This window comes from Loxodonta africana, chromosome 21 (assembly GCF_030014295.1).
Source record: "Loxodonta africana isolate mLoxAfr1 chromosome 21, mLoxAfr1.hap2, whole genome shotgun sequence".
NCBI lineage: Eukaryota > Metazoa > Chordata > Mammalia > Proboscidea > Elephantidae > Loxodonta > Loxodonta africana.
In genome coordinates this window covers 49,973,668-49,997,337 of record NC_087362.1, presented here as the reverse complement: position 1 = coordinate 49,997,337, position 23,670 = coordinate 49,973,668, and the positions used below count along the sequence as shown (strand labels likewise).

Here is a 23,670-nt window from a genome sequence, read left to right as displayed (position 1 = left end):
TGAGGCAGCCCCTACCAGCACCCTGGGCTCCCAAGAGCCCAGGTTGATGGCTGCCTTCCCCCCAAGATAGGAGTCCTTCAATTCCCTACTGGTTGAGATCTCTTGGGCCCTCAAAGATCCTGGCTGAGCTCACAATGGCATCTGGAGAGCCCTGGAGGGAAGGGTAAGAGGCTCAGTTCTCATCCTGAGCTGGCCACTGGTTCACTGTGGCCTTGCTCCCTCTGAAACTCGAGGACTTTTGAGATCTGGGACCTCTGCATCTGGTATCGGTGTGTAGAGCCCTGGGCAGGAGCAGATGGCACCTGTTGGAAGGGGAGGCAGACAAGGGCTGTGATGGGGGAAGCACAGGGCATTGTGAGGGCCAAGAGGCCCCTGACCCAGGCTGGGGTCCAGGGAAGGTGTCACAAAGGAAGTGATGTCTGAGCTAAGAGAGACCTAAACAGTGTGCCAGAATTAGCCAAATAAGAGAAGAGGAAAAGGGGAAAGGGATCAGATGGGGCACCCAGTGCAAGATGTGGAGACATAGGAAAGCAAGGTGTATTCAGGGAACACAAAGAAGTTCAGTCTGGTTGGAGGTTGGAGCTCTTGAGGAAGAATTGGCCAGAGATGAGGGGCCAGTGAGGGAAGGGGAGGGATGGGGTCTGATGTGCAGAAGTCATCTGGCTGCCCTGTGGAGAATGGACCAGGTGAGGTGAAACAAAGGAGACTAAGACTCCAAGCATGAGACGCAGGTAGTACCCTGGCCGGGGGGTTGGGGGAGAGGCCCAAGGAGGAGGGGGCAGACACTGTGGCTGACAGATACTGGGGAAAACAGCTGGTGGACTGAGATGAGGACCCAGGAGGAGGAGCATTTCCGAGGAGAGGAGATGGAGCCAACTTTACACAACGTGTTCTAGGTGCCTGAGGGCCATTAAAGTGGGGAAAATAGAGTTGAGGGGTGAGACTCCAGGCATCACTTGCATGGGCACCAAAATCAAGGCTCTGAATGGGGTCCAGATGGTCTGGGAAGAAGTTTCAAGAATGAGAGAAAGGGGGCCCAGCACCCTGAGGACCCCACAGAGGGGTATGAAGAGGGATACCTGGAGAAGCAGCTGGAATCGAGGAGCAGGGGTCACAGAAGCCAGTAGGAGAGTTTCAAAAGAAGGGGAGGGTCATCCATGTCCAATATATCTGGACCAGGCCGGAGTACCAGAGGACTGAGAAGTGGAGAATGAGGGAGCATTGGGATGTGGAGGAGGGTTCAATGGTGGTGGGGGTGTTTCCAGGTCCAGGGTCTGCGACCAGGTCTGAGTGTGAGCCAGGCTGTTGCATAGGGCTGAACAGGTTGTGGACTGCACATCTCCAGTGACTATTCATTCAGGGAAACACGACTTGTGTGTCATGGGGCACCCCCTGGAGTTTTGTGAAGCTTGCTACTGTAATGTGGACAATTACCACACGGTGGCGCCAAAGACCAACTCCGTGTTTCCTGGGTTTTGATGGAGCAGAGCATGGGTCACTCTGAGGACCCTTGACCTTAGTTCGTCGTCAGCTGAGAAGGGATTACTAGGTGCCCAATGGCCAGGAGCACTCCTACCACAACCTCCTCCGAGCCTCTGTAATAGTTCTCTGGCGGCAGCCTCACGGAAATAAACCAAGCACCATACGGGGCAGACTTTGGCAGGGGGCCCGGCTTGAAGAGGTCCCAGAGGAGCAGCAGCTCATCCCATGACCTGAGGGAGGCAGGGACATCCCTCCCACTTGGCCCCTAGGAGAAGAGAGTCAGGAAGGAAGGAAGGACGCCTGGCCCAGCCCGCGGCACAGAGTCACCCCACCCCTTACCCATGCCAGCCAGCCAGCCCGGCCCTTCTCACAGCTCCCCCTGGAGGCCGAAGCTGGACCAGCGGAGACAGTGCAGAAACACAGCCAGGCCTCCTGGCAGAGTCCCCAGGGAAGCCACCTGTGCAGCCTGGCGGCCCTGGATTACAAACTCACACATACCTGGTGACAGGGGCCGTCCTGGAGATATCCAAAAAAGTGATAGTCCTGTTGTTTTTTAAAACAATGACATGCTCTTTGCAGACCATTTTCTGTATGACTAAATACAAAGAAGAAAATAAAACCAGGTCAAAGTGCAACGCCCAGAGATGACCATATCTTCACTGCTGGCGCAGAGCTGAGCCTGTTAACAGCTCTCAGGGCCAGTGAATGCAGGTTTGAACAGAGGAAACTCCTGTCACCCAGGCCATTCTGGTGTTTTCTCCCATTCACGGTACTTATGTGTTGAGAACCGTTTCATATTCAGAGGTATAAAATCTTCACACCCTTCTGATCTGACCCTGTCCACCTCTCAGCCTTATCTTCTAACCCCTCTATTCCAGCCTACACTGACTCAAACAGCAAGCTCATTCTCACCTCCCAAACTTTGACCTTACTGTTCCCTCTGCCTGGAATACTCTCAACTCCAATGTCACTTTCCCTCAAAGAGACTTTCCCTAACCACCCTGACTAAAGCAGCCCTCTCAACCCCATCACTCCAAATCACATCATCTGGCTTGCTTTCTTCACAGCTCTTATCTCTCTCTGAAATCATCTTATATGTTAACTGTTTCTCATCTGTCTCCTTTACCTAGAGTGTAAACTCCTTGAGAGCAGGGACCCACCTGTCTGCTCTGCCATTGTGTCACCAGCACCATGTCCAAGGAGCTACAGGCAGCTTGGGGTAGTGGGAGCCAGAGCAGCAAAAGCCAGTGGGTAATAAGGAGGTGAGGTCCTCTTGGGCCAGATCTCCTAGGGCTTGGAGGCCCCACCACAGAATCTGGCCTTATCCTCAGGTTCATGGAAACCACTGAAGCCTCTTGAGCAGGGGAACAACATGATCTGATTTATGGTTTAAAAGATCACTTGAATTGTTGGCTGGATAACAACTGTAGGGGGCAAGGGTAGAGGCAGGAAGACCAGAAAAGATGATAGACCAGACCCAGGTGTGGGCTGTATGATGGAGAGACGCGACCAGACACAGGATGGAGTGGTTGAATGACTGTGAAGGGTGAGGGAATCATCCAGCAGAAGGAGGAATTTTCTGGAAATGGATTACCAGAATTCCACACAGAGAAAGAGTATCCAGAACAGTACAGTACCCTGGTAAGTCTCCCCACAATCAGTGCTGTCTTATCAGAGCCCTTAGAGCTATGGCATAGGAACACCTCTATGCCACTGACATCCCAGAGGCCAGCATGCTGCCCAGCCCTAACTGCTCAGTGGGTGTTTGTTAAATAAATTAACAAATGACAGAGCGCTGGTAGTGGGGGGCATGGAGGTAAATAAATGAATACAAAAGATGTTAAGGAGGTAGAATCAACAGAACTAAGAGGCTGAACTAACATGAGGGAAGTCATTCATTCATTCAATCACTCACTCATTCAACAAATATTTACTGAACTCCCACTATCTGCAAGGGACGTCAGTGGTGAAAAAGATGTCCATGGTCCCTATCCCTACAGAGCTTAGAGACCCACAGTGAGACAGGTTTAGGCACATGAGCACACATGGGCATGCACGCAGCCTGGTTGTGGTGATCAGCATGAAGAGAGCTGACAGGATGCTGGAACAGAATAACAACAGAGAGGTAGCTGTCTTCAGAGAAGGTGGCCAGAAAATGCCTTGCTGAGGAGGTGACTTTTAGGGTGAGACCGGGCAGAGATGGGCAGAACCAATTTGTGCTGTCTTTGAGAGCTCCAGAGGGAGCTGGCCTCTGGCTCAGGTAGATGCCTGGGTGGATGATGGTGTTTGCTGAGATGAGGAGAAAGGGGGAAGAGTACATCTGGGGAAGGAATGAGGCCTGAGTGAGATCTAGGCCTGGTTTGTCACCCAGGGAGAGTACTGGGGGCTCTGGGCACACAGGAAGGCTTAGGAGTGGTCAGCAGTGGATGGATGGGAGCCCTGAGGCTGGATGAGACTGCGGAGAGAGGAGATAAAGAGAAGGATCCAGGTGCTGGAAGCAAGCCCCAGGTTTAAGAATTAGAGAAAGAGGTGCTGCAAAGGAAGGCAAACAGGATGTGCTGGAGAGGAGGGAGCACTGGGAGAGGGGAAAGTGTTTCTGGTAAGAGCATACGAGGGAGGGGACAGTGGTGCCCTTTAAGGCCTCTGCCTACCCATTTCAGGGTTATCAGGCAGATATTCAGGGACCTCATAAAACCCCTCAAACTACCCCATGTGTTTCTGCTTTAAAGATGAGGGGCTACAGGAGAGCAGGGGCTGAAGAAGTCTCAAGGGTGGGGCTCAGAGACTCCAGGATTGAGTAGAGGCCAATGGTGTCTTATTGGTGGGGGGTCAGAGCGACAGACCACGCCCTTGGACCTCATTGTGGTATCAGCTCTCAACACCTCCTCAACCCACTCCAGGGGAGTGCCAGCATTCCAGCCCCATCACTGGGAAAGACTGGGCTTTGGCCCCTGGGGAGCGAATGCCCAACCCCATGACCAATGCGTGACCCAGGCCAGGGTACCCAGACCCTGATGGGTACCCCACCAATGCCCCAACAACTCCCCAGAGGCCAGTGCCCAATGAACGGTGAATGCTGGCCTGGCCATGAGCTGAGACTTTACTGCCAGTTTTTAGGAAAAGCAGTCTGTCCCCATAGCAGGGGAAACTGAGGCTGACAGAGAAGGCAAGGCTGAGGTCAGTCAGCTCTAGCTTCAGAAGGCCTCTGATGCCTACGCTTCAGGACTCACTGTTCCCTTAAAAACTGGCCCTCACCTCTTCCCCCCAATCAACCCACCCAACTCAGCAGTGGCCGCTCCAGGACTGGTTTCAAGCGGTGACAGGGCCCTTCCCCCCTCCCCGCCCCCGGAAAAAAAAAAAAGTTTGTAGCGATCCCGGGATGCGAGAAGAGGGCAGGCAGGGGAGGCTCCCCGGCGCTCCCCGTTTGAGGGTCTACGTAGGATATGACAGAACTGCTTCCGTGTGTAGTCCCTGAAAAGCCGCCCTATCCCAGCTAATCCCGAGCGCTGAGCACCCCCACCGCCCCCATCCCCCAGGCTACCTCCTCCCAGAAACCGGGGAGTTCCGCGGGCCACCTGCTGGCGCCGTTACCCAAGAGGGCGGAGCGAGCTGTGGGCGCCTCAAGGGGTGCCAGAGCCGCTACAGCGCAGGGGGTGGGGCCCAGCGGGCCGGGGAGGAGCGGGGCCGCCCGGCAGTGAGGCGGAGGCAGGGTACAGCGCTGGTGGCGGCGACCGCGGCAGCTGAGGCGCGACCAGGCGGGGCAGCGCGGAGCGCACGGGGAGCGCGAGGTCCACATAGCCCAGCGCAGCCATGTGAGTTCCCGCGCCGTTTCCGGGGGCCGCTGGCCGGGCGAGGGCGGGCGCGGTGGTTCCGGTGCCTCTACCGCCGACACCGCCCGGGCGGTCCCGGATCTGCCGCCCGACTGCTTCGCCCTATCCCCAGTAACCCGGCCGCGCAGTGTCTTCCCTCCCCTCCCCCCGGGCGCTGAGGACGCAGCTTGGCCACACAAAAGCCGCCGCCTCCGGGCCTGCCGCGCCCGGATCGGCAGCCTTCCCTCCCACGGCCAGGCCCAGGCGCCCGTGCCCCGGGGCTCTGGGTGGGCCAGGCCTGTGGGCGGGCCCTCGGCGTCAGCCTGGGCCGGGGCACGGGCACTCTTGGAGCCCCTCCTGCCTCTCTCGCCGCGAGGAGGCTGAGCTGGGAATGGGAAGGGGGCGACGTAGGGTGCAGGCGGGCCTCCGGGATGAGCTAATCTTCCTGCCCCGCCGCCCGGCCTAAGCCTCTCTGGGGCTGGGCCCGAGGTGGCCGAGGCTCGCCAGGAGTCGTACTCCCCACCCAGACCCCTGACGCTGCCGAAGCCGGGGAGGATCGTCCTGTCGCGATCGGGGAACAGACCCTGCAGCTGAAGACGGGAGGCTAGCATAGAGACCCTACGAGCAGCGGGGGCCTGGGCACCCGACAGACTTGGTTTGCAGAGGGGCTGCTCACCAGGGCTGTCCACCCCTCCCGGGCGAGACCTGAGTCTGAGCCCACCGGACTCTTTCTAGCCAGTTCAACTTGGGAGCGCCTAATGCGTATCAAGGCTGGCTGGCCGAGCACCTACTGTGTGCAGTCTAATATAACGGTGCCCTGTCCGCCATCTGTGGGGCCGCGCCCTGGGCTAGCCATGGTCAGCTTTCTGAGGATTATTTTTTTTTTTTTTACTAGATGCAGAAATAGGCCCAGAAAGCTTAAGTAATATTCTCAAGGTCACACAGCTGGTTTAGGGCGAAGTGGGAATTCGACTCAGATCTGAGTTCTCGCTTAGCACCGTTCACCTCCTTGGCATTGGGGGGAGGGTGAGAATTGGGGAACAAGGGGCAAAATACTCCAGCAAAACGGGGCGGCCCGACTTATTTCCCTGTCTTTTCTCCTCCCCCTCCCGTCCTGGGTCCTGTGGGGTCAGCGGACGGAGGGAGGCCTGGGCTGGATGCGGCTGAGGGGAGCACGGAGGCGCCGGGCTGGGCCCTGCCCTGCGGTGGACGAGCAGGCGAGAAGGGTGCGGCTGGCTCACAGCGGCCCCTCGCCGCAGCTGGAACTCGAGCACCCGCCTGGCCAGCCCGGGAGGCCGCCTGTCTCTCATCGCGCGGCCGGCCAGGGAATGTGACCAGCTGACCAGGGAAGGAGCCTGCAGGAAGTGAGGCCACCGGGCCGCCTCCGCCCGGTTCCGGGGTGGGGGGTCCCAAGCCGCGCCGCCCCCTCTCCATTCCTTCCCCCTCGCCTGGGGCGGCTGCGGGATGACGTCAGCAGCCGGGTTGGGGCAGTTGCCAGGGAGACAGGGGCAGGCTCTGGAGGGACCCCTTTCCCCGGCAGCAGCCCCTTGCCCAGGTTATTTTTAGCGTTTGTTTACCTCCGTCGGGGGCGGCCGGGAGGCGGGGCTGGGCTGGGGCCAGGGACTCCCGGCAAGGAGGCTGGCCTAGAGCACCACTGAGCCGGGCAGAGCAGGTAGCGGGACCTTCGGCCCCACGCAGGCGCCTGTCTTGGTGCGTAGGGAGTAGGGGGCCCCCGGGGCATTTGGGCCTTGCAAGCGGCCAATCTTCATTTTCAGCTGCCCGGAGCTAGTTGTGGTGAAGGCCTCATCACCTTTAGTGCCTAGGTTCTCACCCATGTTCAGAAAGGATTTAGGGCTGGCATGAGCCTACAGAGCCCTCTTGTTAGTCACCTCCCACCACTTGAGGTGGCCCCTCCCCCTTAGCTCAAGTTGAGTGGTTCAGGTCTTTTCCTCTCCCCCACCCCAAGCAAGGAAGATCCTGCCCATCCATCTCCTGAAGTGGTCACTCATGCGGACATTCTGATGGTCATTTGGGCAGAGTATGGACAGTTACACAGCCTGGTTCCGGGTTCCTTTAGAACTAGAGGGTCGATGGCAGCAGAGACCCAGCCGGAGAAAGAAAATTGCATGGGACATTCAGCTTACTCTGAATCCAGGCCACCCACTCGGTTCCAGAATGCCAGGGGACCCCCACCCTGCCTACCCCAGGGAACAGAATCCCACTTGCTCTTAGCCTCAGAAAGTCTTGGGGAAGGGAAAGTGTATGGAGTAGAGGAGTTGGGTGGACACATACTTGAAGCCTAGCTCTCCAACAGGTCAGGGTCTGCCGTTCTTATGTCCAGGCAGCTCAGTTCCCCACACACTCAGCCTCTCACTCTCATACTCCCTCCCTCCTTTTTTTTCTGGCCCCAGTGGAGGGCCAAGAGGGAAAAATAGTGAGCCATGCTGACAGGCCCCAGCTCACAGAGTTCACAGTCTGGTAGGAAGACAGACCATAGAGGAGAACTGACAACTGGGTTATGCAGCCATAGGGAACAGGGGGAGGAAGCTATACAGGTGCTTAACAAGGAGAACCAACGTAGGCTGGCATCATAATGGGCTTCCCTGAGGAAGAGGTTCTAGGCTAAGACCTGAAGAAGGAGGGGGAATGGGTCAGGCTGAGAGTAATGGGAATAAGGTATAAGAGTAAAGGAGTCAGTTCTCATAGGTATTGAGAGAGGGATGTAGTGGCCAGAGCAGAGAGACCAGGAGACTGTTGGGGAGGAGCGGTTGGAGGTGCGTGGGGGGAAGGAGGGGAGAGTGACCCTGAAGGGCCTAGAGGGTCATGTTAGGGAGTCTGGACTTAATCCTTGTGGTAGGGATGGCCATGGATATTTCATGAGAGTCAGAATAGAGGGATATTAAAGATTTACGGGCCTAGGGTCAGACAGCCTTGGTATGAATCCTGGCCTTACCAATTAATAGATGTGTAATCTTGGGTGGATTAATAATAGCTAAGAATAATAACAACATTGGTTAATATTTGTTGCGTGCCAACAGTGTGAGGTAGTGAGTTAAACACTTACAGAGAGAGTTATTTCATCTTCCTGACAGCCCTGTGAGGTAGTTATTAGTATTTATTTTTATTCTCATTTTACAAATGGCTATCTGAAGCCCAAAATGATTAAGAAGCACCTTGCCCAAGGACTCACAGCCAGCACACACTTAGCCTCAGATTTCGTATCTGTGAAGTAGGGCTAATAGGACTTACTACATAGGGTCATTGCCAGAATTAAATGAGATGATGTTTATTAAGCACAGTACCTGACACATAGAAAACACTCACTAAATGTCCATTATCATCATTGCAAAGTGATTGGAATTTTAAGAAAAGCAGTGTTGTTACCAAATGCAGAATGGATCACTTTGAGTTACAGTGGAGACCAGGAGCCATAAGGAAGCTACTGTAATGTTCTAGATGAGAGTTGGTGATGCCTTGGACCTGAATTCTAGCTATGGGGGTGGGGATGAGGGGGCAGATTCCAGAGATGTTTTACGAGGTAAAACTGGCAGGAGTCAGCGAGTGAGTGGATATGGGGGTAACAGAGACTAAGGCATCTGGAATTACTCCCAGTTTCTGTCTTGAACAACTGAGTAAAGAGATGGTGGGGTCATCGTGGAGAGGTTAAGACTAGGGAGAGTCAGGTTTGGGAGAACATGGTTAGTTTAATTTGGGGACTTCCTACTCAGCCCATCCCCTAACAGCCCACTCCACATTGTCACTCAGCTTCTGGGGAGGCATCAAGGAGGCAGTTGGATATACAGGCCTGGGGTTCAGAAGAACATGGTAACGATAAGGAGATTAGATGGCATTGAGCTTCAAGGGCAGGGAGGATGGGGAGAGGGACAAGTCCCTTGTGTGAAAATGAGATAGGCAGCCAGAGAGGTAGGTGGGAATCCAGGGAGCGTGTTGCATCTTGAAATTCAAGGGAAGGAAGGGATCAAGGAAGAGGAAGGGAGCCACAAAGTCATAAGCTTTACTGAGATCAAGCAGGATAAGGACTGGATTCAGCAACAGGGAGGTCACTGGCTACCTTGTCCAGGCCAGTCAGCACAGGGGTGGATGCAGAAGGCAGAGGAAGATGGGAAGAGGAGTGGGTGGGTGTGGTGAAGAAATGGAGGCAGACATCTCTTCAAGAAACTTGGTTCTGAAAAGGGAAGAGGAAAATGGGTGGTAGCTGGAGAGAGACACCGGGTCCTTAGAGGGTTCCTTCAGTTTTGTAGTTATTTTTTAGAGTCAACTTTATATTGAAGTATAATATACACAAAAGTTTAAGTATTGTTGTTGTTGTGTGCCATCAAATCAATTCTGACTCAGAGTGATCCCATATGACAGAGTAGAACTGCCCCATAGGGTTTCCCAGGTTGTAATCCTTACAGGAGCAGATCACCAAGTCATTTCTCCCACTGCACCACTGGGTGAGTTCAAACGGCTGGCCTTTCAGTTAGCAGCCGAACACTGAAACCCTTGCACCACCAGCTCTCCTTGTCCTAAGTGTATAGCTTGATAAACTTTCACAAAGGAACACATCCATATAGCCAGAACTCAGATGAGGAAATAGAACATTACCAAAACCCTGAAAGCCCCCCTTGTGCCCCCTTCCAGCCACTACCCCCAAGGATAACCACTATCCTGACTTCTGTCATTCATCATAGATTAATTTTGCCTGTTCTTTAACTTCATACAAGAGAAGCGAACTTGTGTCTTCTCTCGTGTCTTCTTTTATTCAATATTATGTCTGTAAGATTCATCCATATAGATCGTACATTCTTTTTGCCAAATAATATTTTATTATGCATCCCAGTGGAGTTCCTGGGTGGTGCAAACAGTTAACATGACCAGATGCTAACTGAAAAGCTGGAGGTTCAAGTCCACCCAGAGGCACCTGGAAAGAAAGGCCTAATGATCTTACCTCTGAAAAATCAGCCGTTGAAAACCCTGACACGCATCGGGTTGCCATAAGTCAGAATCAACTCAGTGGCAACTGGTTACTGGTTATTCATTCTAGTATTGATGGGCATTTGATAGTTTCCAGGGTTGTTTTTATTTTTTAGGTGGGAGTGACCTGAGCTTGTTTGAGGCTTGTGGAAAAAGTCTGAAAGACCCATCTTCTATGAGAAGGGAGAGAGATGACTGGCCACACATGAGGATTTACTGGGGCGGGGCGGGGGGGGGGGGGGCGGGAGCCTGGCTGAGGTTGAGAACTGCTCCATGGTTCCAGCCGGGCTGTTGTGCCAAGACCTCTGGCAGCTCCCGCCAGCTTGTGTGCAGGTGCAGAGAAGGCAGGGAGTTAGGTTGTCCAGGGCTGGTTTCTGCCAGGTAGGAATGAGGTGCAGAGCACTAAGCAATAGGTGAGTGATGGAGTGGTGGCCATTAATCCAGGCTGGTATAAGGATGAACAGGAAAAGTAGAGAAGGTAGGACGGGCTGGCACGGAGAAAGTAAGTAGAGGCGGAGTGTGAGCTCAGTGCAGCGTGGTGTCTGCAAAGTTCAGGGCTGTATCCCAGCAACTGGCACATGTTTGGCACAGAGTTTTCACTCAGTGAATAGTTGAATAAATGAACTGAGGGCTCAAGGGATCAGAGGTCTCAGGTAGAAGGCAGGTAAGGTGGGGGTAATGGAGAAGGTTGTTGTCAAAGTGGTTGTGCTTTAGAAAGGGGGGATTCCAGAGGCAGGTGGTATGACTGGTCTGTTCTCATGGGGAGTGGCTGAAGGAAACAGAGAGGCCAGCATTGGGTGGGCAGTCTATGGGAATGCAGAGGTTGCCAGTGTGGGTGCACAGTGGCCAGTCTTCAGGGAGGTGAGGGAAGATAGCATTTCTCAAACTGGGGTCCTTGGACATCTGAATCAGTATGGTGTGGTATGGGGGTGGGAACTGCAGACCTCTGAGCCCACCCCAGCCTTCTGGAAAGTTGAGCCTCAAAGGACCAGGGGGTTTATGGGGCAGGGGAACATTCAGTGCCTCTGAGGTCAGGGGGGTGGAATACCCGGTGGACCCTTTGTATAGTGGCCTCTATCCAGGTCAGAGGTGGAGGGAGGTTATTCGAGGAAGAGGTATTGAGGGTGGGAAAGAGCCAGCACCAAGGATTCAGGGCCTGAGGGGCCCATGTGGGCTGGGGGCCAGAAGGATGGGGCCTTGGCCTGTGGATGCAGCTGTGGCTAGGAGGCCCTGGCTGGTCATTGGTTTCTGATCCTCTTCTCTGGGGCCTGGTGGGGGGGGGATGCTCCCCAAACTGAGCACCTCCTCTGTGGGCATAGGGGTGAGGGGTGGTATAAGGGGTTGTGGGAATCTCTGCCCCAATTCCTTCTCTGCTTCACTCTTGAGGCAGCATCACATTATACAGAGTTGACCCAGTCTCTCTTCTCAGCCCCTAGACCCCTCGTGGCCAGTGCCCCACTCTCTGCTGGCCACTGGCAGAGTCCCTCCACTTAGCACCCCTAGCCCTTCCTTCCACTCTTAGCCCCCCCACTCAGAACCCCAGCTCTCAGCCCTCTGTGGGTTCAGCCCACTCTCAGTGCCCCTCATCCTGCACTCTATTCTTACTGCCCCCGCTAATCCCTTCTTCCTATGTAGAGACCCATATTGGCCACCACACTCAACCACTTTTACTCCTGACCCCAACAGAGAGAACCCCCCGTCAATCCCCTCCCCGAAGGAAACCCCTAGTTGCCCCTCTCATGGGCCAGGCAGGCCTAGGTCCTGGAGTCCCCCTGGCCCAGCCGGTCCCGCCCCATCCCAGCGGGCTGAGTCAGGCGGCAGGAACTGGGCGGGGGGCGGCGCCGGGAGGAGCCAGGGCCTGAGCCAGAGCGGCGGGGAGCGAGCGCAGCCCAGCCGGGGTCAGCACCGCGCAACCCTGGGCCAGCAGGGCTGCGGGGAGTGAGCGCGGGGCCGGGACTGTCCCAGACTCACCATGAACGCCAAGAAGAAAGGTAGGACCCGGCCTGGGCTTGCGGAGGCGCTGAGGCTGGCCCCAGGGGGTGTGGGGCTGGATGCTGGGGCCCAGAGGTGCATGCTTCGCCGGAGCGAGGTGGGGGTCTGCGAGATACCTTCCCGCTAAATGCGCGTGCGAAGGCGCCGGTCTGTGACTCAGTTTCCAGTTCTGAGCCGCAGGAAGGTGAAGGGGGCGGGGCACTTCTCGGCACTGTCCCCCACCCTGGGAATCCCCAGGCTGCCGGGCTCTGGGAGGGCTCCAGCGTCCCGGAGCCTGGGAGCCGGAGGGAATAGGGGGGAGACAGCTTTCGCTGGGCGGGCGGGCGGGTCGCAGGAGCCAAAAGCGCTGCGGCCGGTCCTGTCGGGCAGCTCGGCACTGATCAGAACACCTCGCCCCGCCTGGTAACCTCCCGCGGCCTGCCGGGGTGCGGGTGCCAGAGCTCCTGGTCGACTTGGCGGGGCCAGGGGGCAGGGCTGGGGAGCCCGCCCCGCCCGAGGGTAAACAGGCGCTTCCGCGCATTCTTCGTGCGCCCCGCCCCTTTCCTGCCCCTTCGCAGCCGGGGAGGGTCCCCGTGCGACCCCCCTTCCTGCCCCGCGGCAGGCGGAGCCGGCATTTCAGCAGGAAGCGGGGGCCGAGCTGAGGCCACGCTGAGTCCGAGGCCGAGTCGCCCGCGGCGGCCCTGTCATTATGCCGGGGCCCACAAGGTAGTCTAAGTCCTGGAGTCAGCCCCTGGCCGGCAGGGCTCAGTACGGAGGCTGGAGCCTGCTGGACAGCAGTACCTGGTGACCGGGACGGATCTGGTCTGGGCCTGGGTCTGGGCCGCGGGGAGAGGACTTCAGGGCCCTGACTGGCGCTGGACACCCCCCTCGCCACCCTCAGGGAGCCCCGCGCGGACTCATTCCATGATGTCCCTGTCGGTGCGGCCGCAGCGCCGCCTGCTCAGCGCCCGGGTCAGTAGAAGCCAGTCCTTCGCAGGTGTCCTCGGCAACCACGAGCGGGGTCCCAGGTAGGCGGTGGAGGGGTTTAATGGGGTCAGGAGTGTCAAATGGGGTATGTGGTAAGGTTTCGGGGGACTGCTGCTCGCCTTTTTCTGAAGACAGCCTGTTCTCCAGGAGCTTCCCGGCCTTCAGCCCTCCTGTCCCCCCACGGAAACTCGCAGCGCTCTCCCGAGTTTCCAGAATGTTTTCCGTGGCACATCCAGCCCCCAAAGTTCCACAGCCTGAGCGGCTAGACCAGGTGTACGCTGCGCTCAAGCGGGGCCTGACGTAAGCAACTCCCTTACCAACCATTCTCCCAGGATCCCTTTTGCTAGTAGGAAACTTTCTCCCCACTGCCTGTACCCTGGGCAGGGTAGACTGGAGAGGTCAGCTAATTGTCTCTCCTTTCCCCAGGGCCTACTTGGAAGTGCACCAGCAGGAGCAGGAGAAACTCCAGGGTCAGATAAGGGAGTCCAAGAGGAATTCCCGACTGGTGAGGGGTCTGGGGGGGCCAGGGATGACTTAAAAGTATGCCCTTCGTGGTGTGGGGGTCTGTGCAGGAGCAACCTGGGTAACGTCAGGGTTGTTTTGCTGGGATGAGAGTCCAGGTGTGACTGGAGAAGGGGATATCAGGGAAGGCTGGGCTTCTATCTTCATCTTCTTTGCTGTGCATACTTCCTGCCTGGGACCAGAGCCTGCCGGCGGGAGAGGAAGCCATGCATGAGGCGGCACAGAGCCCTTCCCAGAGGCTGCAGGAAAGGGAGTAGATGGGACCAGGGAAGAAGTGGGGAGGGGGTACTGGAGGGATCTTGGGGAGCAGATCTGTGTCACCAGCACCCACCAAGGCCCAGGCAGGCAGGGTGTGGGAAGGGGAGTCAGTCCCTGCTGACTGGAGTGGTTGTGGACCCTGCATGAGGGAAAGGATGGCTGTGAGGGACAGAAGGTACGATGGGTTTGTATGGGCAAGCACCCCTGCTGGAGTTCTCCCCATGCCTCCTAAGTGCTGGTTTCATCTCCATCTGCAGGGCTTCCTGTATGATTTAGACAAGGTGAGTATGATAGAATGGTGGTGGGAGGGGTTGGCTCCTGGGGTAAAGGGCCCTGAACCTCAGGCCACTCCTGACCCACCTCTCCCCCAGCAAGTCAAGTCCATTGAACGCTTCCTGCGCCGGCTAGAGTTCCATGCCAGCAAGGTACGTGTGCAGCATGGATGTGCACCTGTAGGGTGGGGGAGGGGGGCTGGGGTGTCATGGGGAAATGTGGGGTGGGGGTGCTAGGCTCTGCGTCTCAGTCCCCCACCACCACCCCACTCACCGCCCAGATCGATGAGCTGTATGAGGCATACTGTGTCCAACGGCGACTCCGGGATGGTGCCTACAACATGGTCCGTGCTTATACTACCGGGTCCCCAGGGAGCCGAGAGGCCCGGGACAGCCTGGCTGAGGCCACTCGAGGGCATCGAGAGTACACGGAGGTGAGGGGTGGGTGCCCATGAGGCAGAGGCACAGGGAGTGGTGGGGCTAGTCAGAGAGGGGCTGGTTCTTGACACACACCCACCTCCCTCCCTCCCAGAGCATGTGTATGCTGGAGAGTGAGCTGGAAGCACAGCTGGGTGAATTCCATCTCCGGATGAAAGGTACCGAATTGTGGGGGCAGATGGGTAGCAGAGGGGGTGCTCCTGAGACCTCCCCAGCATGGCTCATCTACTTCTCCCACCCCCCCACCCCCAGGGCTGGCCGGCTTCGCCAGACTATGTGTGGGCGATCAGTATGAGGTATGAGGGTGTGCAGGGAAGGGCCAGATGGCAGGGTCAGCACACCAAGGGCTGCCCTCATCCTGCTTGTTCCCCCAGATCTGCATGAAGTATGGGCGTCAGCGCTGGAAACTACGGGGCCGCATCGAGGGTAGCGGGAAGCAGATGTGGGACAGTGAGGAAACCATCTTTCTGCCTCTGATCACAGAATTCCTGTCCATCAAGGTGACGTCTCTGCCCAAGACTATAAGACACCTTGATCCTGTAAACCCCTTGTGGTCCTCATGATGCCAAGACTCTGAAAACTCCTGTCCCCATGACCCCTCGTGAATCCGTGGCTATCTTAGTTATCTAGTGCTGCTATAACGAAAATACCACAAGTGGGTGGCTTTAACAAACAAATTTATTCTCTCACAGTTTAGGAGGTTGGAAGTCAGAATTCAGGGTGCTGAGTCTAGGGGAAGACTCTCTCTCTGTCAGCTCTGTGGGGGTCCTTGTCTCTTTTGAGCTTCTGCTTCTGGGCAGTCTTCATGTGGCTTAGCATGTCTTCCCCCATCTCTGCTTTTTTTACTTGCTTGTTTAATCTTTTAGATCTCAAAAAACATAGACTCAAAACACACCCTACACTAATCCTGCCTCATTAACATAAAAACAGCCCATTCCCAAATGGGATTATAACCATCACAGAGGTTAGGACTTACAACACATATTTTGGGGGCACCTAATTCAACCCATAACAATGGCCCTATGAATATGTGACCCCCTGACCTTCATGAAAGGAACCCTGGTCGAGCAGTGGTTACAGTTCTCAGCTGCTAACTAAAACGCTGGTGGTTCAAACCTACCAGCGGCTCCATGGGAGAAGTATCGCATTCTGCTTCTGTAAAGATTTACAGCCTCGGAAACCCTGTGGGGCAATTCTACTTTGTCCTATAGGGTCACTATGAGTTGGAATCGACTCAGTGGCAGTGGGTTTTTGGTTCTGGACCTTAATAACCTTGTGATTTCCTCGTAATCTCTGTGGCCTTAAAAATGGCAATCTTTCTGACCCCTATGACCTCATGGCCCCTTTGACCTATGACTTCCTCATGATCCTCTGACCCTGTGATTACCTGACCTCCTGGTTCCCCTGAGGCTATGACCCCTATGACCTCAGCGAGGCTGCAAACTCAGACCCCTGTGATCCCCGTACTCCCAGACTACTTCAAGTCTCCATGGCTCCACATACTTGAGAACTCCAATTCCTTGGACCTTCTCATGACCCCTACACCTGTGAATGTGTGACCTCATGACCCTCTCATAATCTCTGTGACCTGTAAATTCAGACCTCTTATCTCCCACGATGTTATGGCCCCAACACCCAGGTGATCCCATTCTTCACTCTTGGCTATAGGTGACAGAACTGAAAGGGCTGGCAAACCATGTGATTGTGGGCAGCGTCTCCTGTGAAACCAAGGACCTGTTTGCTGCCCTGCCCCAGGTTGTGGCTGTGGACATCAATGATCTCGGCACCATTAAACTCAGTTTGGAAGTCACATGGAGGTTGGTGGGGCTAAAGGATTTAGGGGCAGAGCTGGGGTGCTGTGGGGCCTAACAGTTCCTCCTCTCCTCAGCCCATTTGACAAGGAAGACCAGCCCTCAGCCACTTCTTCTGTCAACAAGGCATCCACAGTCACCAAACGCTTCTCCACCTATAGCCAGAGCCCACCAGACACACCTTCGCTTCGGGAGCAGGCCTTCTATGTAAGTCTTAGCCCAGGCCCTCGCCTCATGACTCTCCAGAAACCTCTGCGGTGGTCCTGAAATGCCCTCTCATCTCTCTCAGAACATGCTGCGACGGCAGGAGGAGCTGGAGAATGGGACAGCATGGTCCCTGTCATCCGAATCTTCAGACGACTCATCCAGCCCACAGCTCTCAGGCACTGGCCGCCACTCCTCAGCCCCCAGGCCCCTGGTGCAGCAACCAGATCCCCTGCCCATCCAAGTCACCTTCTGTAGGCCTGAGACCCCCACCTCTGGGCTCATGAATGAGGAGGGGGCCATAGCCCCAGCCCTGGCCAATGGGCATGCCCCTTATAGCCGGACACTGAGTCACATCAGTGAGGCCAGCGTGGATGCTGCCTTGGCAGAGGCTTCAGTGGAAGCTGTGGGCCTAGAAAACCTAGGTCAGGTACCTAGCCCACTTGCACACCCAGATCCCACACAGGAGTGCCCTAGTTCTGTCTCTCCTGTCCCTTCTGCCCTGGACCCTGGTCATTCCACCATAAGCCCAACCCTCAGTACAGTAGGCTCTACCCACATATCTGCAGACCTTGCTGCATCTGAACAACTAAATCCAGTTCCCAAGGCCACAGACTCTGGTTCTTCTGATCTACCAGGCCCCACCCACACTACTATAAGCTCCACTTATAGTGCCATAAGCCCTACCCACAGTGCTGTAAGCCTCACCTACTCTACCACAGGCTCTACCGGTAAGCCAATGGTCTCTACCCTCACTACTGCAGGCTCTACCCCAAGTCCTACAGGCCCTACCCCCAGTGCCACAGGATCAGTCCAGACCACTACAAGCCCCAAACACACTGTCACAAGCCCAACATATACTGTCACAAGGCCCATCTGCAAGCCAGTGCTCTCTACCCTCACAACTGTAGGCCCTACCATCAATACTATAGGCCCAGTCCAGACCACCACAAGCCCCACCCACACTACCACAAGCCCCACCCATAAGCCAGTGCTTTCTAGCTTAACTTCTGTTGGCCCAGCTCAGACCACAAGCCCCACTCACACTACTGCAAGCTCTACCCACACTACCATAAGCCCCACCCATACCATAACAAGCACCACCCACACTACCATAAGCCACACCCATACCACCCCAAGCTCCACCCACACCACGCCAACCCCCACTCAAAAAACCGGGGTGCCAACTCACACCACTACAAATTCAACCTCGAATGCTATAGACCTAGTCCAGACCAGTATAAGCCTCACCCATTCTGCCACAAGCCCCACCCTTAAAACTGTAAGCCCTTCCACTTCTCAAGAGCTTGTGACTCTCTCCAGCCCCTCTGTGCACACAGACCCCACCCACCCAGGCACAAACTCCCTTCCCTTTGGCCACCCAGCTTCCACCCTCTGCACTCAGGCAGACCTCACAGGCCCCAGCACCTCCTCCCCCAGTCCCACCTGTTCTGGTTGGGAACCCCTCGCAAGCCCTGCCCTAGAGCCCAACCTTCAGAGCCCAAGCCCCCCTCCCTCATCCCTAACCCCCACACCCCAGCATTCAGATCATAGCCTGGCCATGGCTGCTCAGGCCCCAGTCCCAGAAGCAGCTGGAGGGGCTGAGGACAGGAAGCTAGAGGTGGCACTGGGGGCTCTAATGGCAGCCCTGGATGACTATCGTGGTCAGTTCCCTGAGCTGCAGGGCCTGGAGCAGGAGCTGACTCGACTGGAGAGTCTGCTAACGGTGAGTCTGCCAGGCTGGGCTGGACTGGGCTGCGGCCGCATACAGAGGCAGCTAGGCAGTCAGTAACAGCAGCTCTGACTTCCTCCACCACCCCAGCAGAGGCAAGGTTTGACCCGGAGCCGGGCCTCCAGTCTCAGCATCACTGTGGAGCATGCCCTGGAGAGTTTCAGCTTTCTCAATGACGATGAAGATGAAGACACTGATGGTCCTGGGGACAGGTGAGGGGGCTAGGTGAAGGAAAAGCAACTGAGTGAGGGACAGGTGAGACAGGGCTAGGGGAGGGGGAAGAAATGAAGGAAGAGCAAGTGAGTAGGGGCACAGGTGATACAGGACCAAGTGAGGGGGAACAGGCCAGGTGGGGCACATGAAGAGGACAGGAAGACTAGAGGTGGGTAGAAGGGAATGGACTTCCTGGCAGGTGCGTTTATGTGTACTCCTCCTATGCACACCCCTTGTGTGTCCTTGATGCCCGTGTCTCCAACACCCTCTGAATCCCCAGTGCTTCTATCCACCTTCCTCCTCCTCTCTGCAATGTCTGCCTCCCCCACCGATACCTATCTGCCCATGAGTGTCCAGCTCCTCCTCCTTCCCTTGGCCTCATCTTGGACCCACCCTGTGAAAAAGCCCTTTCAGTGCTTCCCTGTGCACCCTGAGTCTCCCAGCATCAGCTCCCTCCACCTCGACCCCAGCTCTCCAGGGGGCTCTGCTTCTCCAGGAGGCCCCAGTACCTTGGCTCTCTGTCTTGAAGTAGCCTTTTCCGCTTCCCAGTTGAGGGTTGTGCCCAGCCGCTCCTCCATCTCCTGCTACCCAGGTTACAGCCCCTTCACCCCTTGGGCCTCAGCCCCCTGCAGCCTGTACTGCATAGACCACCCCGCCTGCAGCCCTACTGCCACCCATCCCAGCCCCAGCAGCCCCAACAGTCCTAGCTGGAGGTGGCACAGGACAGTCTGACTCCAACAGAGCTCCCTACTAGTTCCAGCCCCTTCCTCCTTTTGGACATCCTCTGTGAATTTACCCACTGTCTGTCGCCCACCGGTCTTCTGTTCATCTTGGGGTGGGAAAGCTCAATAAAAAAAAAATGCACACCAGGGACCAGGTGGTGATATGTGCTCCTGCGGTGACGAACCCCATTTTTCTCTCAGGCCCCCAAGCAGCCCGGAGTCTGGGGCTGAGGACAGCCTAGATTCACCCAGTACCCGCCCCCTCAGCACAGGGTGTCCAGCTCTGGATGCTGCCCTGGTCTTGCACCTGTACCACTGCAGTCGCCTCCTGCTGGTGAGGCTGGTGGTGTTCCCCCCACCTTCCCCTTGCGGCCCCTTACCCCAGGGAGCCCCGCACTTCAATCTTGGCTCTCTACACCCCTTCTGAGTTCCACACTTCACTGCCCCAGGGCCCTGGCATTTGGCCCTTGTTGAATGGAACACCTCCCACACTCGGGCTCTCCCCAGGTTTTCCCATGCATGCTGGGACTTACAGTCCCTAGGCTCCATCCTCCCCTAGCCCTACCCTGGGGTCTGAGCTACTTGGCCACCCCTGTTCTCCAGAAACTGGGCACATTTGGGCCCCTGCGATGTCAGGAGGCATGGGCCCTGGAGCGGCTGCTGCGGGAGGCCCGAGTGCTCGAGGCAGTGTGTGAGCTCAGCAGGCAATGGGCAATCCCTGCCATCTCCGCCCAGGAAGGTAAAGGCCCTGTGGGCCCTGGCTCTGGCATCTGTCTCCAGGCTCCTGTCCCACGCCACCCTACCCTCATCTGCCACCTGCCTGCCCTGTCTCTGACAGTTTCTGCACCCCTCACAGTGGTGCAGTTCTCAGCCTCTCGGCCCGGCTTCCTGAACTTCTGGGACCAGTGCACAGAGGGACTCAGCCCCTTCATCTGTCCCGTGGAGCGGGTGATCCTCACCTTCTGCAAGCAGTACAGTGCCCGCCTCTCCCTGCGCCAGTCTGGTTTAGCCGAGGCTGGTGAGTGAACTGCCTATCTGCCCCTTCGTCCTTCCTGTCTCAGATCCCCAGTGATAGGGGCCTCAGGGGAAGCCAGATTGGCCCACGCAGACATATTGAGCAGAGCAGAGGAGAAAAAGCAAAAGCTTGTGCTTGGGGCAAGAGAACCCGGATGGTAGGATTTGGATAGGGGCCCCTGGACCTGAGCCTGGAATGGGGGCATTCTCTTCCTTCAGAGGGCCTGGGCCCATCCAAACCCTGATGGGCACTGCTTCCCACAGTGTGTGTCAAGTTCCTGGAGGATGCCCTGGGGCAGAAGCTGCCCAGGAGGCCCCAGCCAGGCCCTGGAGAGCAGCTCACCATCTTCCAGTTTTGGAGTTACGTGGAAACGTTGGATGGACCCTCAATGGAGGCCTATGTGACCGAGACTGCCGAGGAGGGTGAGCCACTGGCCCTGATCACAAAGGAGCCTGACTCTGTGGGTGGGCCTGAGGGTACAGGCAAGGACATGAGCATACACAAGGCCTCCCCACCCCAGGAGGCTCCTTGCCCTCCCACTTTGTCCCAATCCAACCCCCTCTTCCTTCTAGTATTACTGGTGCGGAACCTGAACTCAGATGACCAAGCTGTGGTGCTAAAGGCTCTGAGGTTGGCACCCGAGGGGCGGCTGCGTAAGGACGGGCTGCGGGCGCTGAGCTCCTTGCTGGTTCATGGCAACAACAAGGTCATGGCTGCTGTAAGCACCCAGCTCCGGAGCCTGTCACTGGGTCCTGCCTTCCGAGAGAGGGTAAGGGCTGGCCAGTGCTCCCTTCAGGGCAAGGACTGGGGTCCCAGGCTTCCAGTGTCTGGCTAAGCCTGCCCTCCTGCCCCATCCAGGCCCTCCTGTGCTTCCTGGACCAACTGGAGGATGAAGATGTACAGACGCGAGTGGCTGGCTGCCTGGCCTTGGGCTGCATCAAGGTGACTGCTGCCAACCCATCTACCTTTCCTGACCCCTTCACCCCACCCATGGGTTCTGGGCCTCTGCCACCTGTTCCACTGGGTCCCCCTCAATGCTCTCTCCTCTGGTAGGCATCCGAGGGCATTGAGCCCCTGGTGTACCTGTGCCAAACGGACACAGAGGCTGTGCGGGAGGCTGCCCGACAGAGCCTGCAACAGTGTGGTAAGGCTGGAGAGCCAGGGGGTATGGGCCAAGCAGACTTTTGGGGACATCCTGGCTGATGAGAGGAAGGGTGAGATGGGACCAGGGGTGATAGAACCAGGATGGAGCTCAGGCTACCCCTGACCCTGTCCTCACCCATTGCAGGGGAAGAGGGACAGTCTGCCCATCGACGGCTGGAGGAATCGCTGGATGCCCTGCCCCGCATCTTCGGGCCTGGCAGCATGGCCAGCACAGCATTCTAACCCTCCCAGGCTCTCAGAGCCCCCACCCCCACTTTCAGGGCTCACCAGGCACTGGCAGGGAGGGTGAAGGCTGGCTCTGGACACCCCTCCCCCAGATTCCTTTCAATGAAAATCTAATATATTCTGTTCCCCTTGGGGTTGGTAGAGTCAGTGTCTGTAGTCAAGTGCCTCGCAGCCTAGGCTCAGCATGCCCCTTGCCACAAATAAGTGTCCAGAGTCTGGCCACCCTGCCTCTGCCCCCCACATCCCTTGGTTTTGTATATTATTTACAGTTTTACAGAAAATTAAAAGCAAAACGCCTTTCCTACATGGCCTGGCCTGGTGTGCTCTGATCCTCTGCAACAACACTCTCTGGCTGTGGCCCTGCCTGACACTGGTGTGTCCACACTGCAGCTGTGACAATGGCATGTACGTTTCTCCCAGAAATCCAGGTAGACGAGAGCCCAGAAGCTGGAACAGGGCTTGGAGAAGACAGCACTATGCATGGGATGTTGCTGAAGAGGCTCAGGCTGCAGGCCTGGAGCTGGCCCAGAAGAGGCCCAAAGGGTGTCCGTTCTAGGAGTTAGCTCCTGCCATAGGACAAAGGGAGCCCTGGCGGCATAGCGGTAAAGAGCTCGGCTGCTAACCAAAAGGTTGGCAGTTCGAATCCACCAGCCGCTCCTTGAAAACTCTGTGGGACAGTTCTACTGTGTCCTGTAAAGTCATTATGAATCGGAATCGACTCAATGGCAGTGGGTCTTACAAGACCAAGAAGAAGCAGGAAGGGAAAGTCACTATGGTGGTTGGAACTTCTGGCCACCAGGGGGCAGCAGGGCCCCATTAGGAGATGGCTGGCTTCTATGTTTGCCCCTCAGCCCAGGCTGCTTCCTACAGAGGGAGCTGGGAGTTCCTTGAGGGCTGGGTGGCAAGAGAGTCAAGATCCTGGCAGAAGGGGAAAGCCGGGGCCTGGAAAGGAGGAGACCTGGATGGCTGCCCTGTGACCCTGACAGCAAGTCCTTCCCTTCCCAGAGCCCGCCCCCCGTCTGTAATAAGTAACAAACCCCACTGACCCCTTTTGGCCAGGGACAGCAGGTTAACCCGAGCAGCTTCAGGAAAACAGGGCTCCAGGGAGAGGGCTCACCTTCCCCCACGAGCTGCCCGGCACATGTCTGTTAACCCCAGAAGGTTAAGAATTCTATGTGGGGAATTTAAGGGTGGGCTGGGACTCCAGGATGTCGAGCCTGTCCTGAGGCCCTCAGCCCACCCCTAGGCTCTTCTCTCTTCAAAGGCAAGGGAGACTGTCTGAGCAGGGCCTCCCCCACTCCCTAAGCCCACTCTGGTAACCCAGTGGTAGCACAGTGTGACAGCATGTGCACGAAGCCATCACATTGGGAAAGTGTGGCTTGCAACTCACGATGAGCCAATGAGGTGCCAACAATCTCCCCTGGGGAGTGACCCAGATCCCCAGGGAGCCCTGCCCCCTATCATTCAGAGCTATGTATGAAGGTTTGGCTGGAGCTTTAACCACCTGCTGGGGAAGCTAAGCTGAGCAGAAAAAACGGCAACAGGAAGGAGCACAGGAAACACCTGTATGTGGATGCAGGTGGCTCATTCCTAGGCAGGGTGTGGGGGTGGGGGCAGACAGACACCCTCGGCACACTGGCATGACTCTGATCTCTGCTACTATGAAGGGTGGCATGGGAGGAATGGTGCCACTCAGCTTTTTGGGTGGTCAGCTAGGGCAGCCAGGTGGGGGTGGGGGAAGACAAGTGACAGAGACCACGCCAGCACCCAAAGCTGGCCGCAGCTTGTGTCTGCTCCAAGGACCCCTGCAGGGGGTGCTGTAGTCCTAGAACCACCCCCTTAGGAGCCCTGCAGATATGCAGCCCCAC

At 56.7% G+C, this 23,670-nt stretch overlaps 2 protein-coding genes across 15 annotated transcripts in view; one reads left to right on the top strand and one right to left on the bottom strand.

Moving 5' to 3' along the window:
• The window catches only part of AGRP (agouti related neuropeptide), a 155,546-nt gene that overhangs the window by 121,840 nt on the left and 10,036 nt on the right, over positions 1 to 23,670 (bottom strand). For all 10 annotated transcript variants that reach the window (XR_010318868.1, XR_010318873.1, XR_010318870.1 and 7 more), the window contains one exon: positions 1,981 to 2,077. The gene's annotated coding sequence lies outside the window, so the exon portion shown is untranslated. The remainder of the gene's footprint in view (positions 1 to 1,980; positions 2,078 to 23,670) is intronic.
• Positions 5,194 to 22,108, top strand: RIPOR1 (RHO family interacting cell polarization regulator 1). 5 transcript variants are annotated; one of them, XM_064273909.1, is made up of 22 exons: positions 10,518 to 12,259; positions 13,141 to 13,267; positions 13,374 to 13,526; positions 13,653 to 13,731; positions 14,264 to 14,287; positions 14,378 to 14,431; positions 14,560 to 14,712; positions 14,811 to 14,874; positions 14,969 to 15,012; positions 15,091 to 15,216; positions 16,385 to 16,533; positions 16,605 to 16,734; positions 16,817 to 18,457; positions 18,557 to 18,675; positions 19,600 to 19,732; positions 20,002 to 20,137; positions 20,255 to 20,416; positions 20,677 to 20,835; positions 20,986 to 21,182; positions 21,272 to 21,355; positions 21,467 to 21,557; positions 21,702 to 22,108. In XM_064273909.1, the coding sequence occupies exons 1-22, from the start codon at positions 12,241 to 12,243 to the stop codon at positions 21,797 to 21,799; spliced, it is 3,942 nt and encodes a 1,313-aa protein (XP_064129979.1). In that variant the 5' UTR covers positions 10,518 to 12,240; the 3' UTR covers positions 21,800 to 22,108. The 5 variants fall into 5 exon arrangements, with proteins under 5 accessions (XP_064129980.1, XP_064129979.1, XP_064129978.1 ...); XM_064273908.1 differs by having other exon boundaries at positions 18,554 to 18,675; XM_064273910.1 differs by lacking the exon at positions 10,518 to 12,259 and adding an exon at positions 5,194 to 5,294 and having other exon boundaries at positions 18,554 to 18,675; positions 20,002 to 20,416.

What these genes read in the sequence shown, in the direction of transcription:
- RIPOR1 (XM_064273906.1), top strand. An exon ending in TAGAGTTCCATGCCAGCAAG is followed by an intron (nt 14,432 to 14,559) that starts GTACGTGTGCAG and finishes CTCACCGCCCAG; the next exon opens with ATCGATGAGCTGTATGAGGC. An exon ending in ACTGATGGTCCTGGGGACAG is followed by an intron (nt 18,676 to 19,599) that starts GTGAGGGGGCTA and finishes TTTTTCTCTCAG; the next exon opens with GCCCCCAAGCAGCCCGGAGT.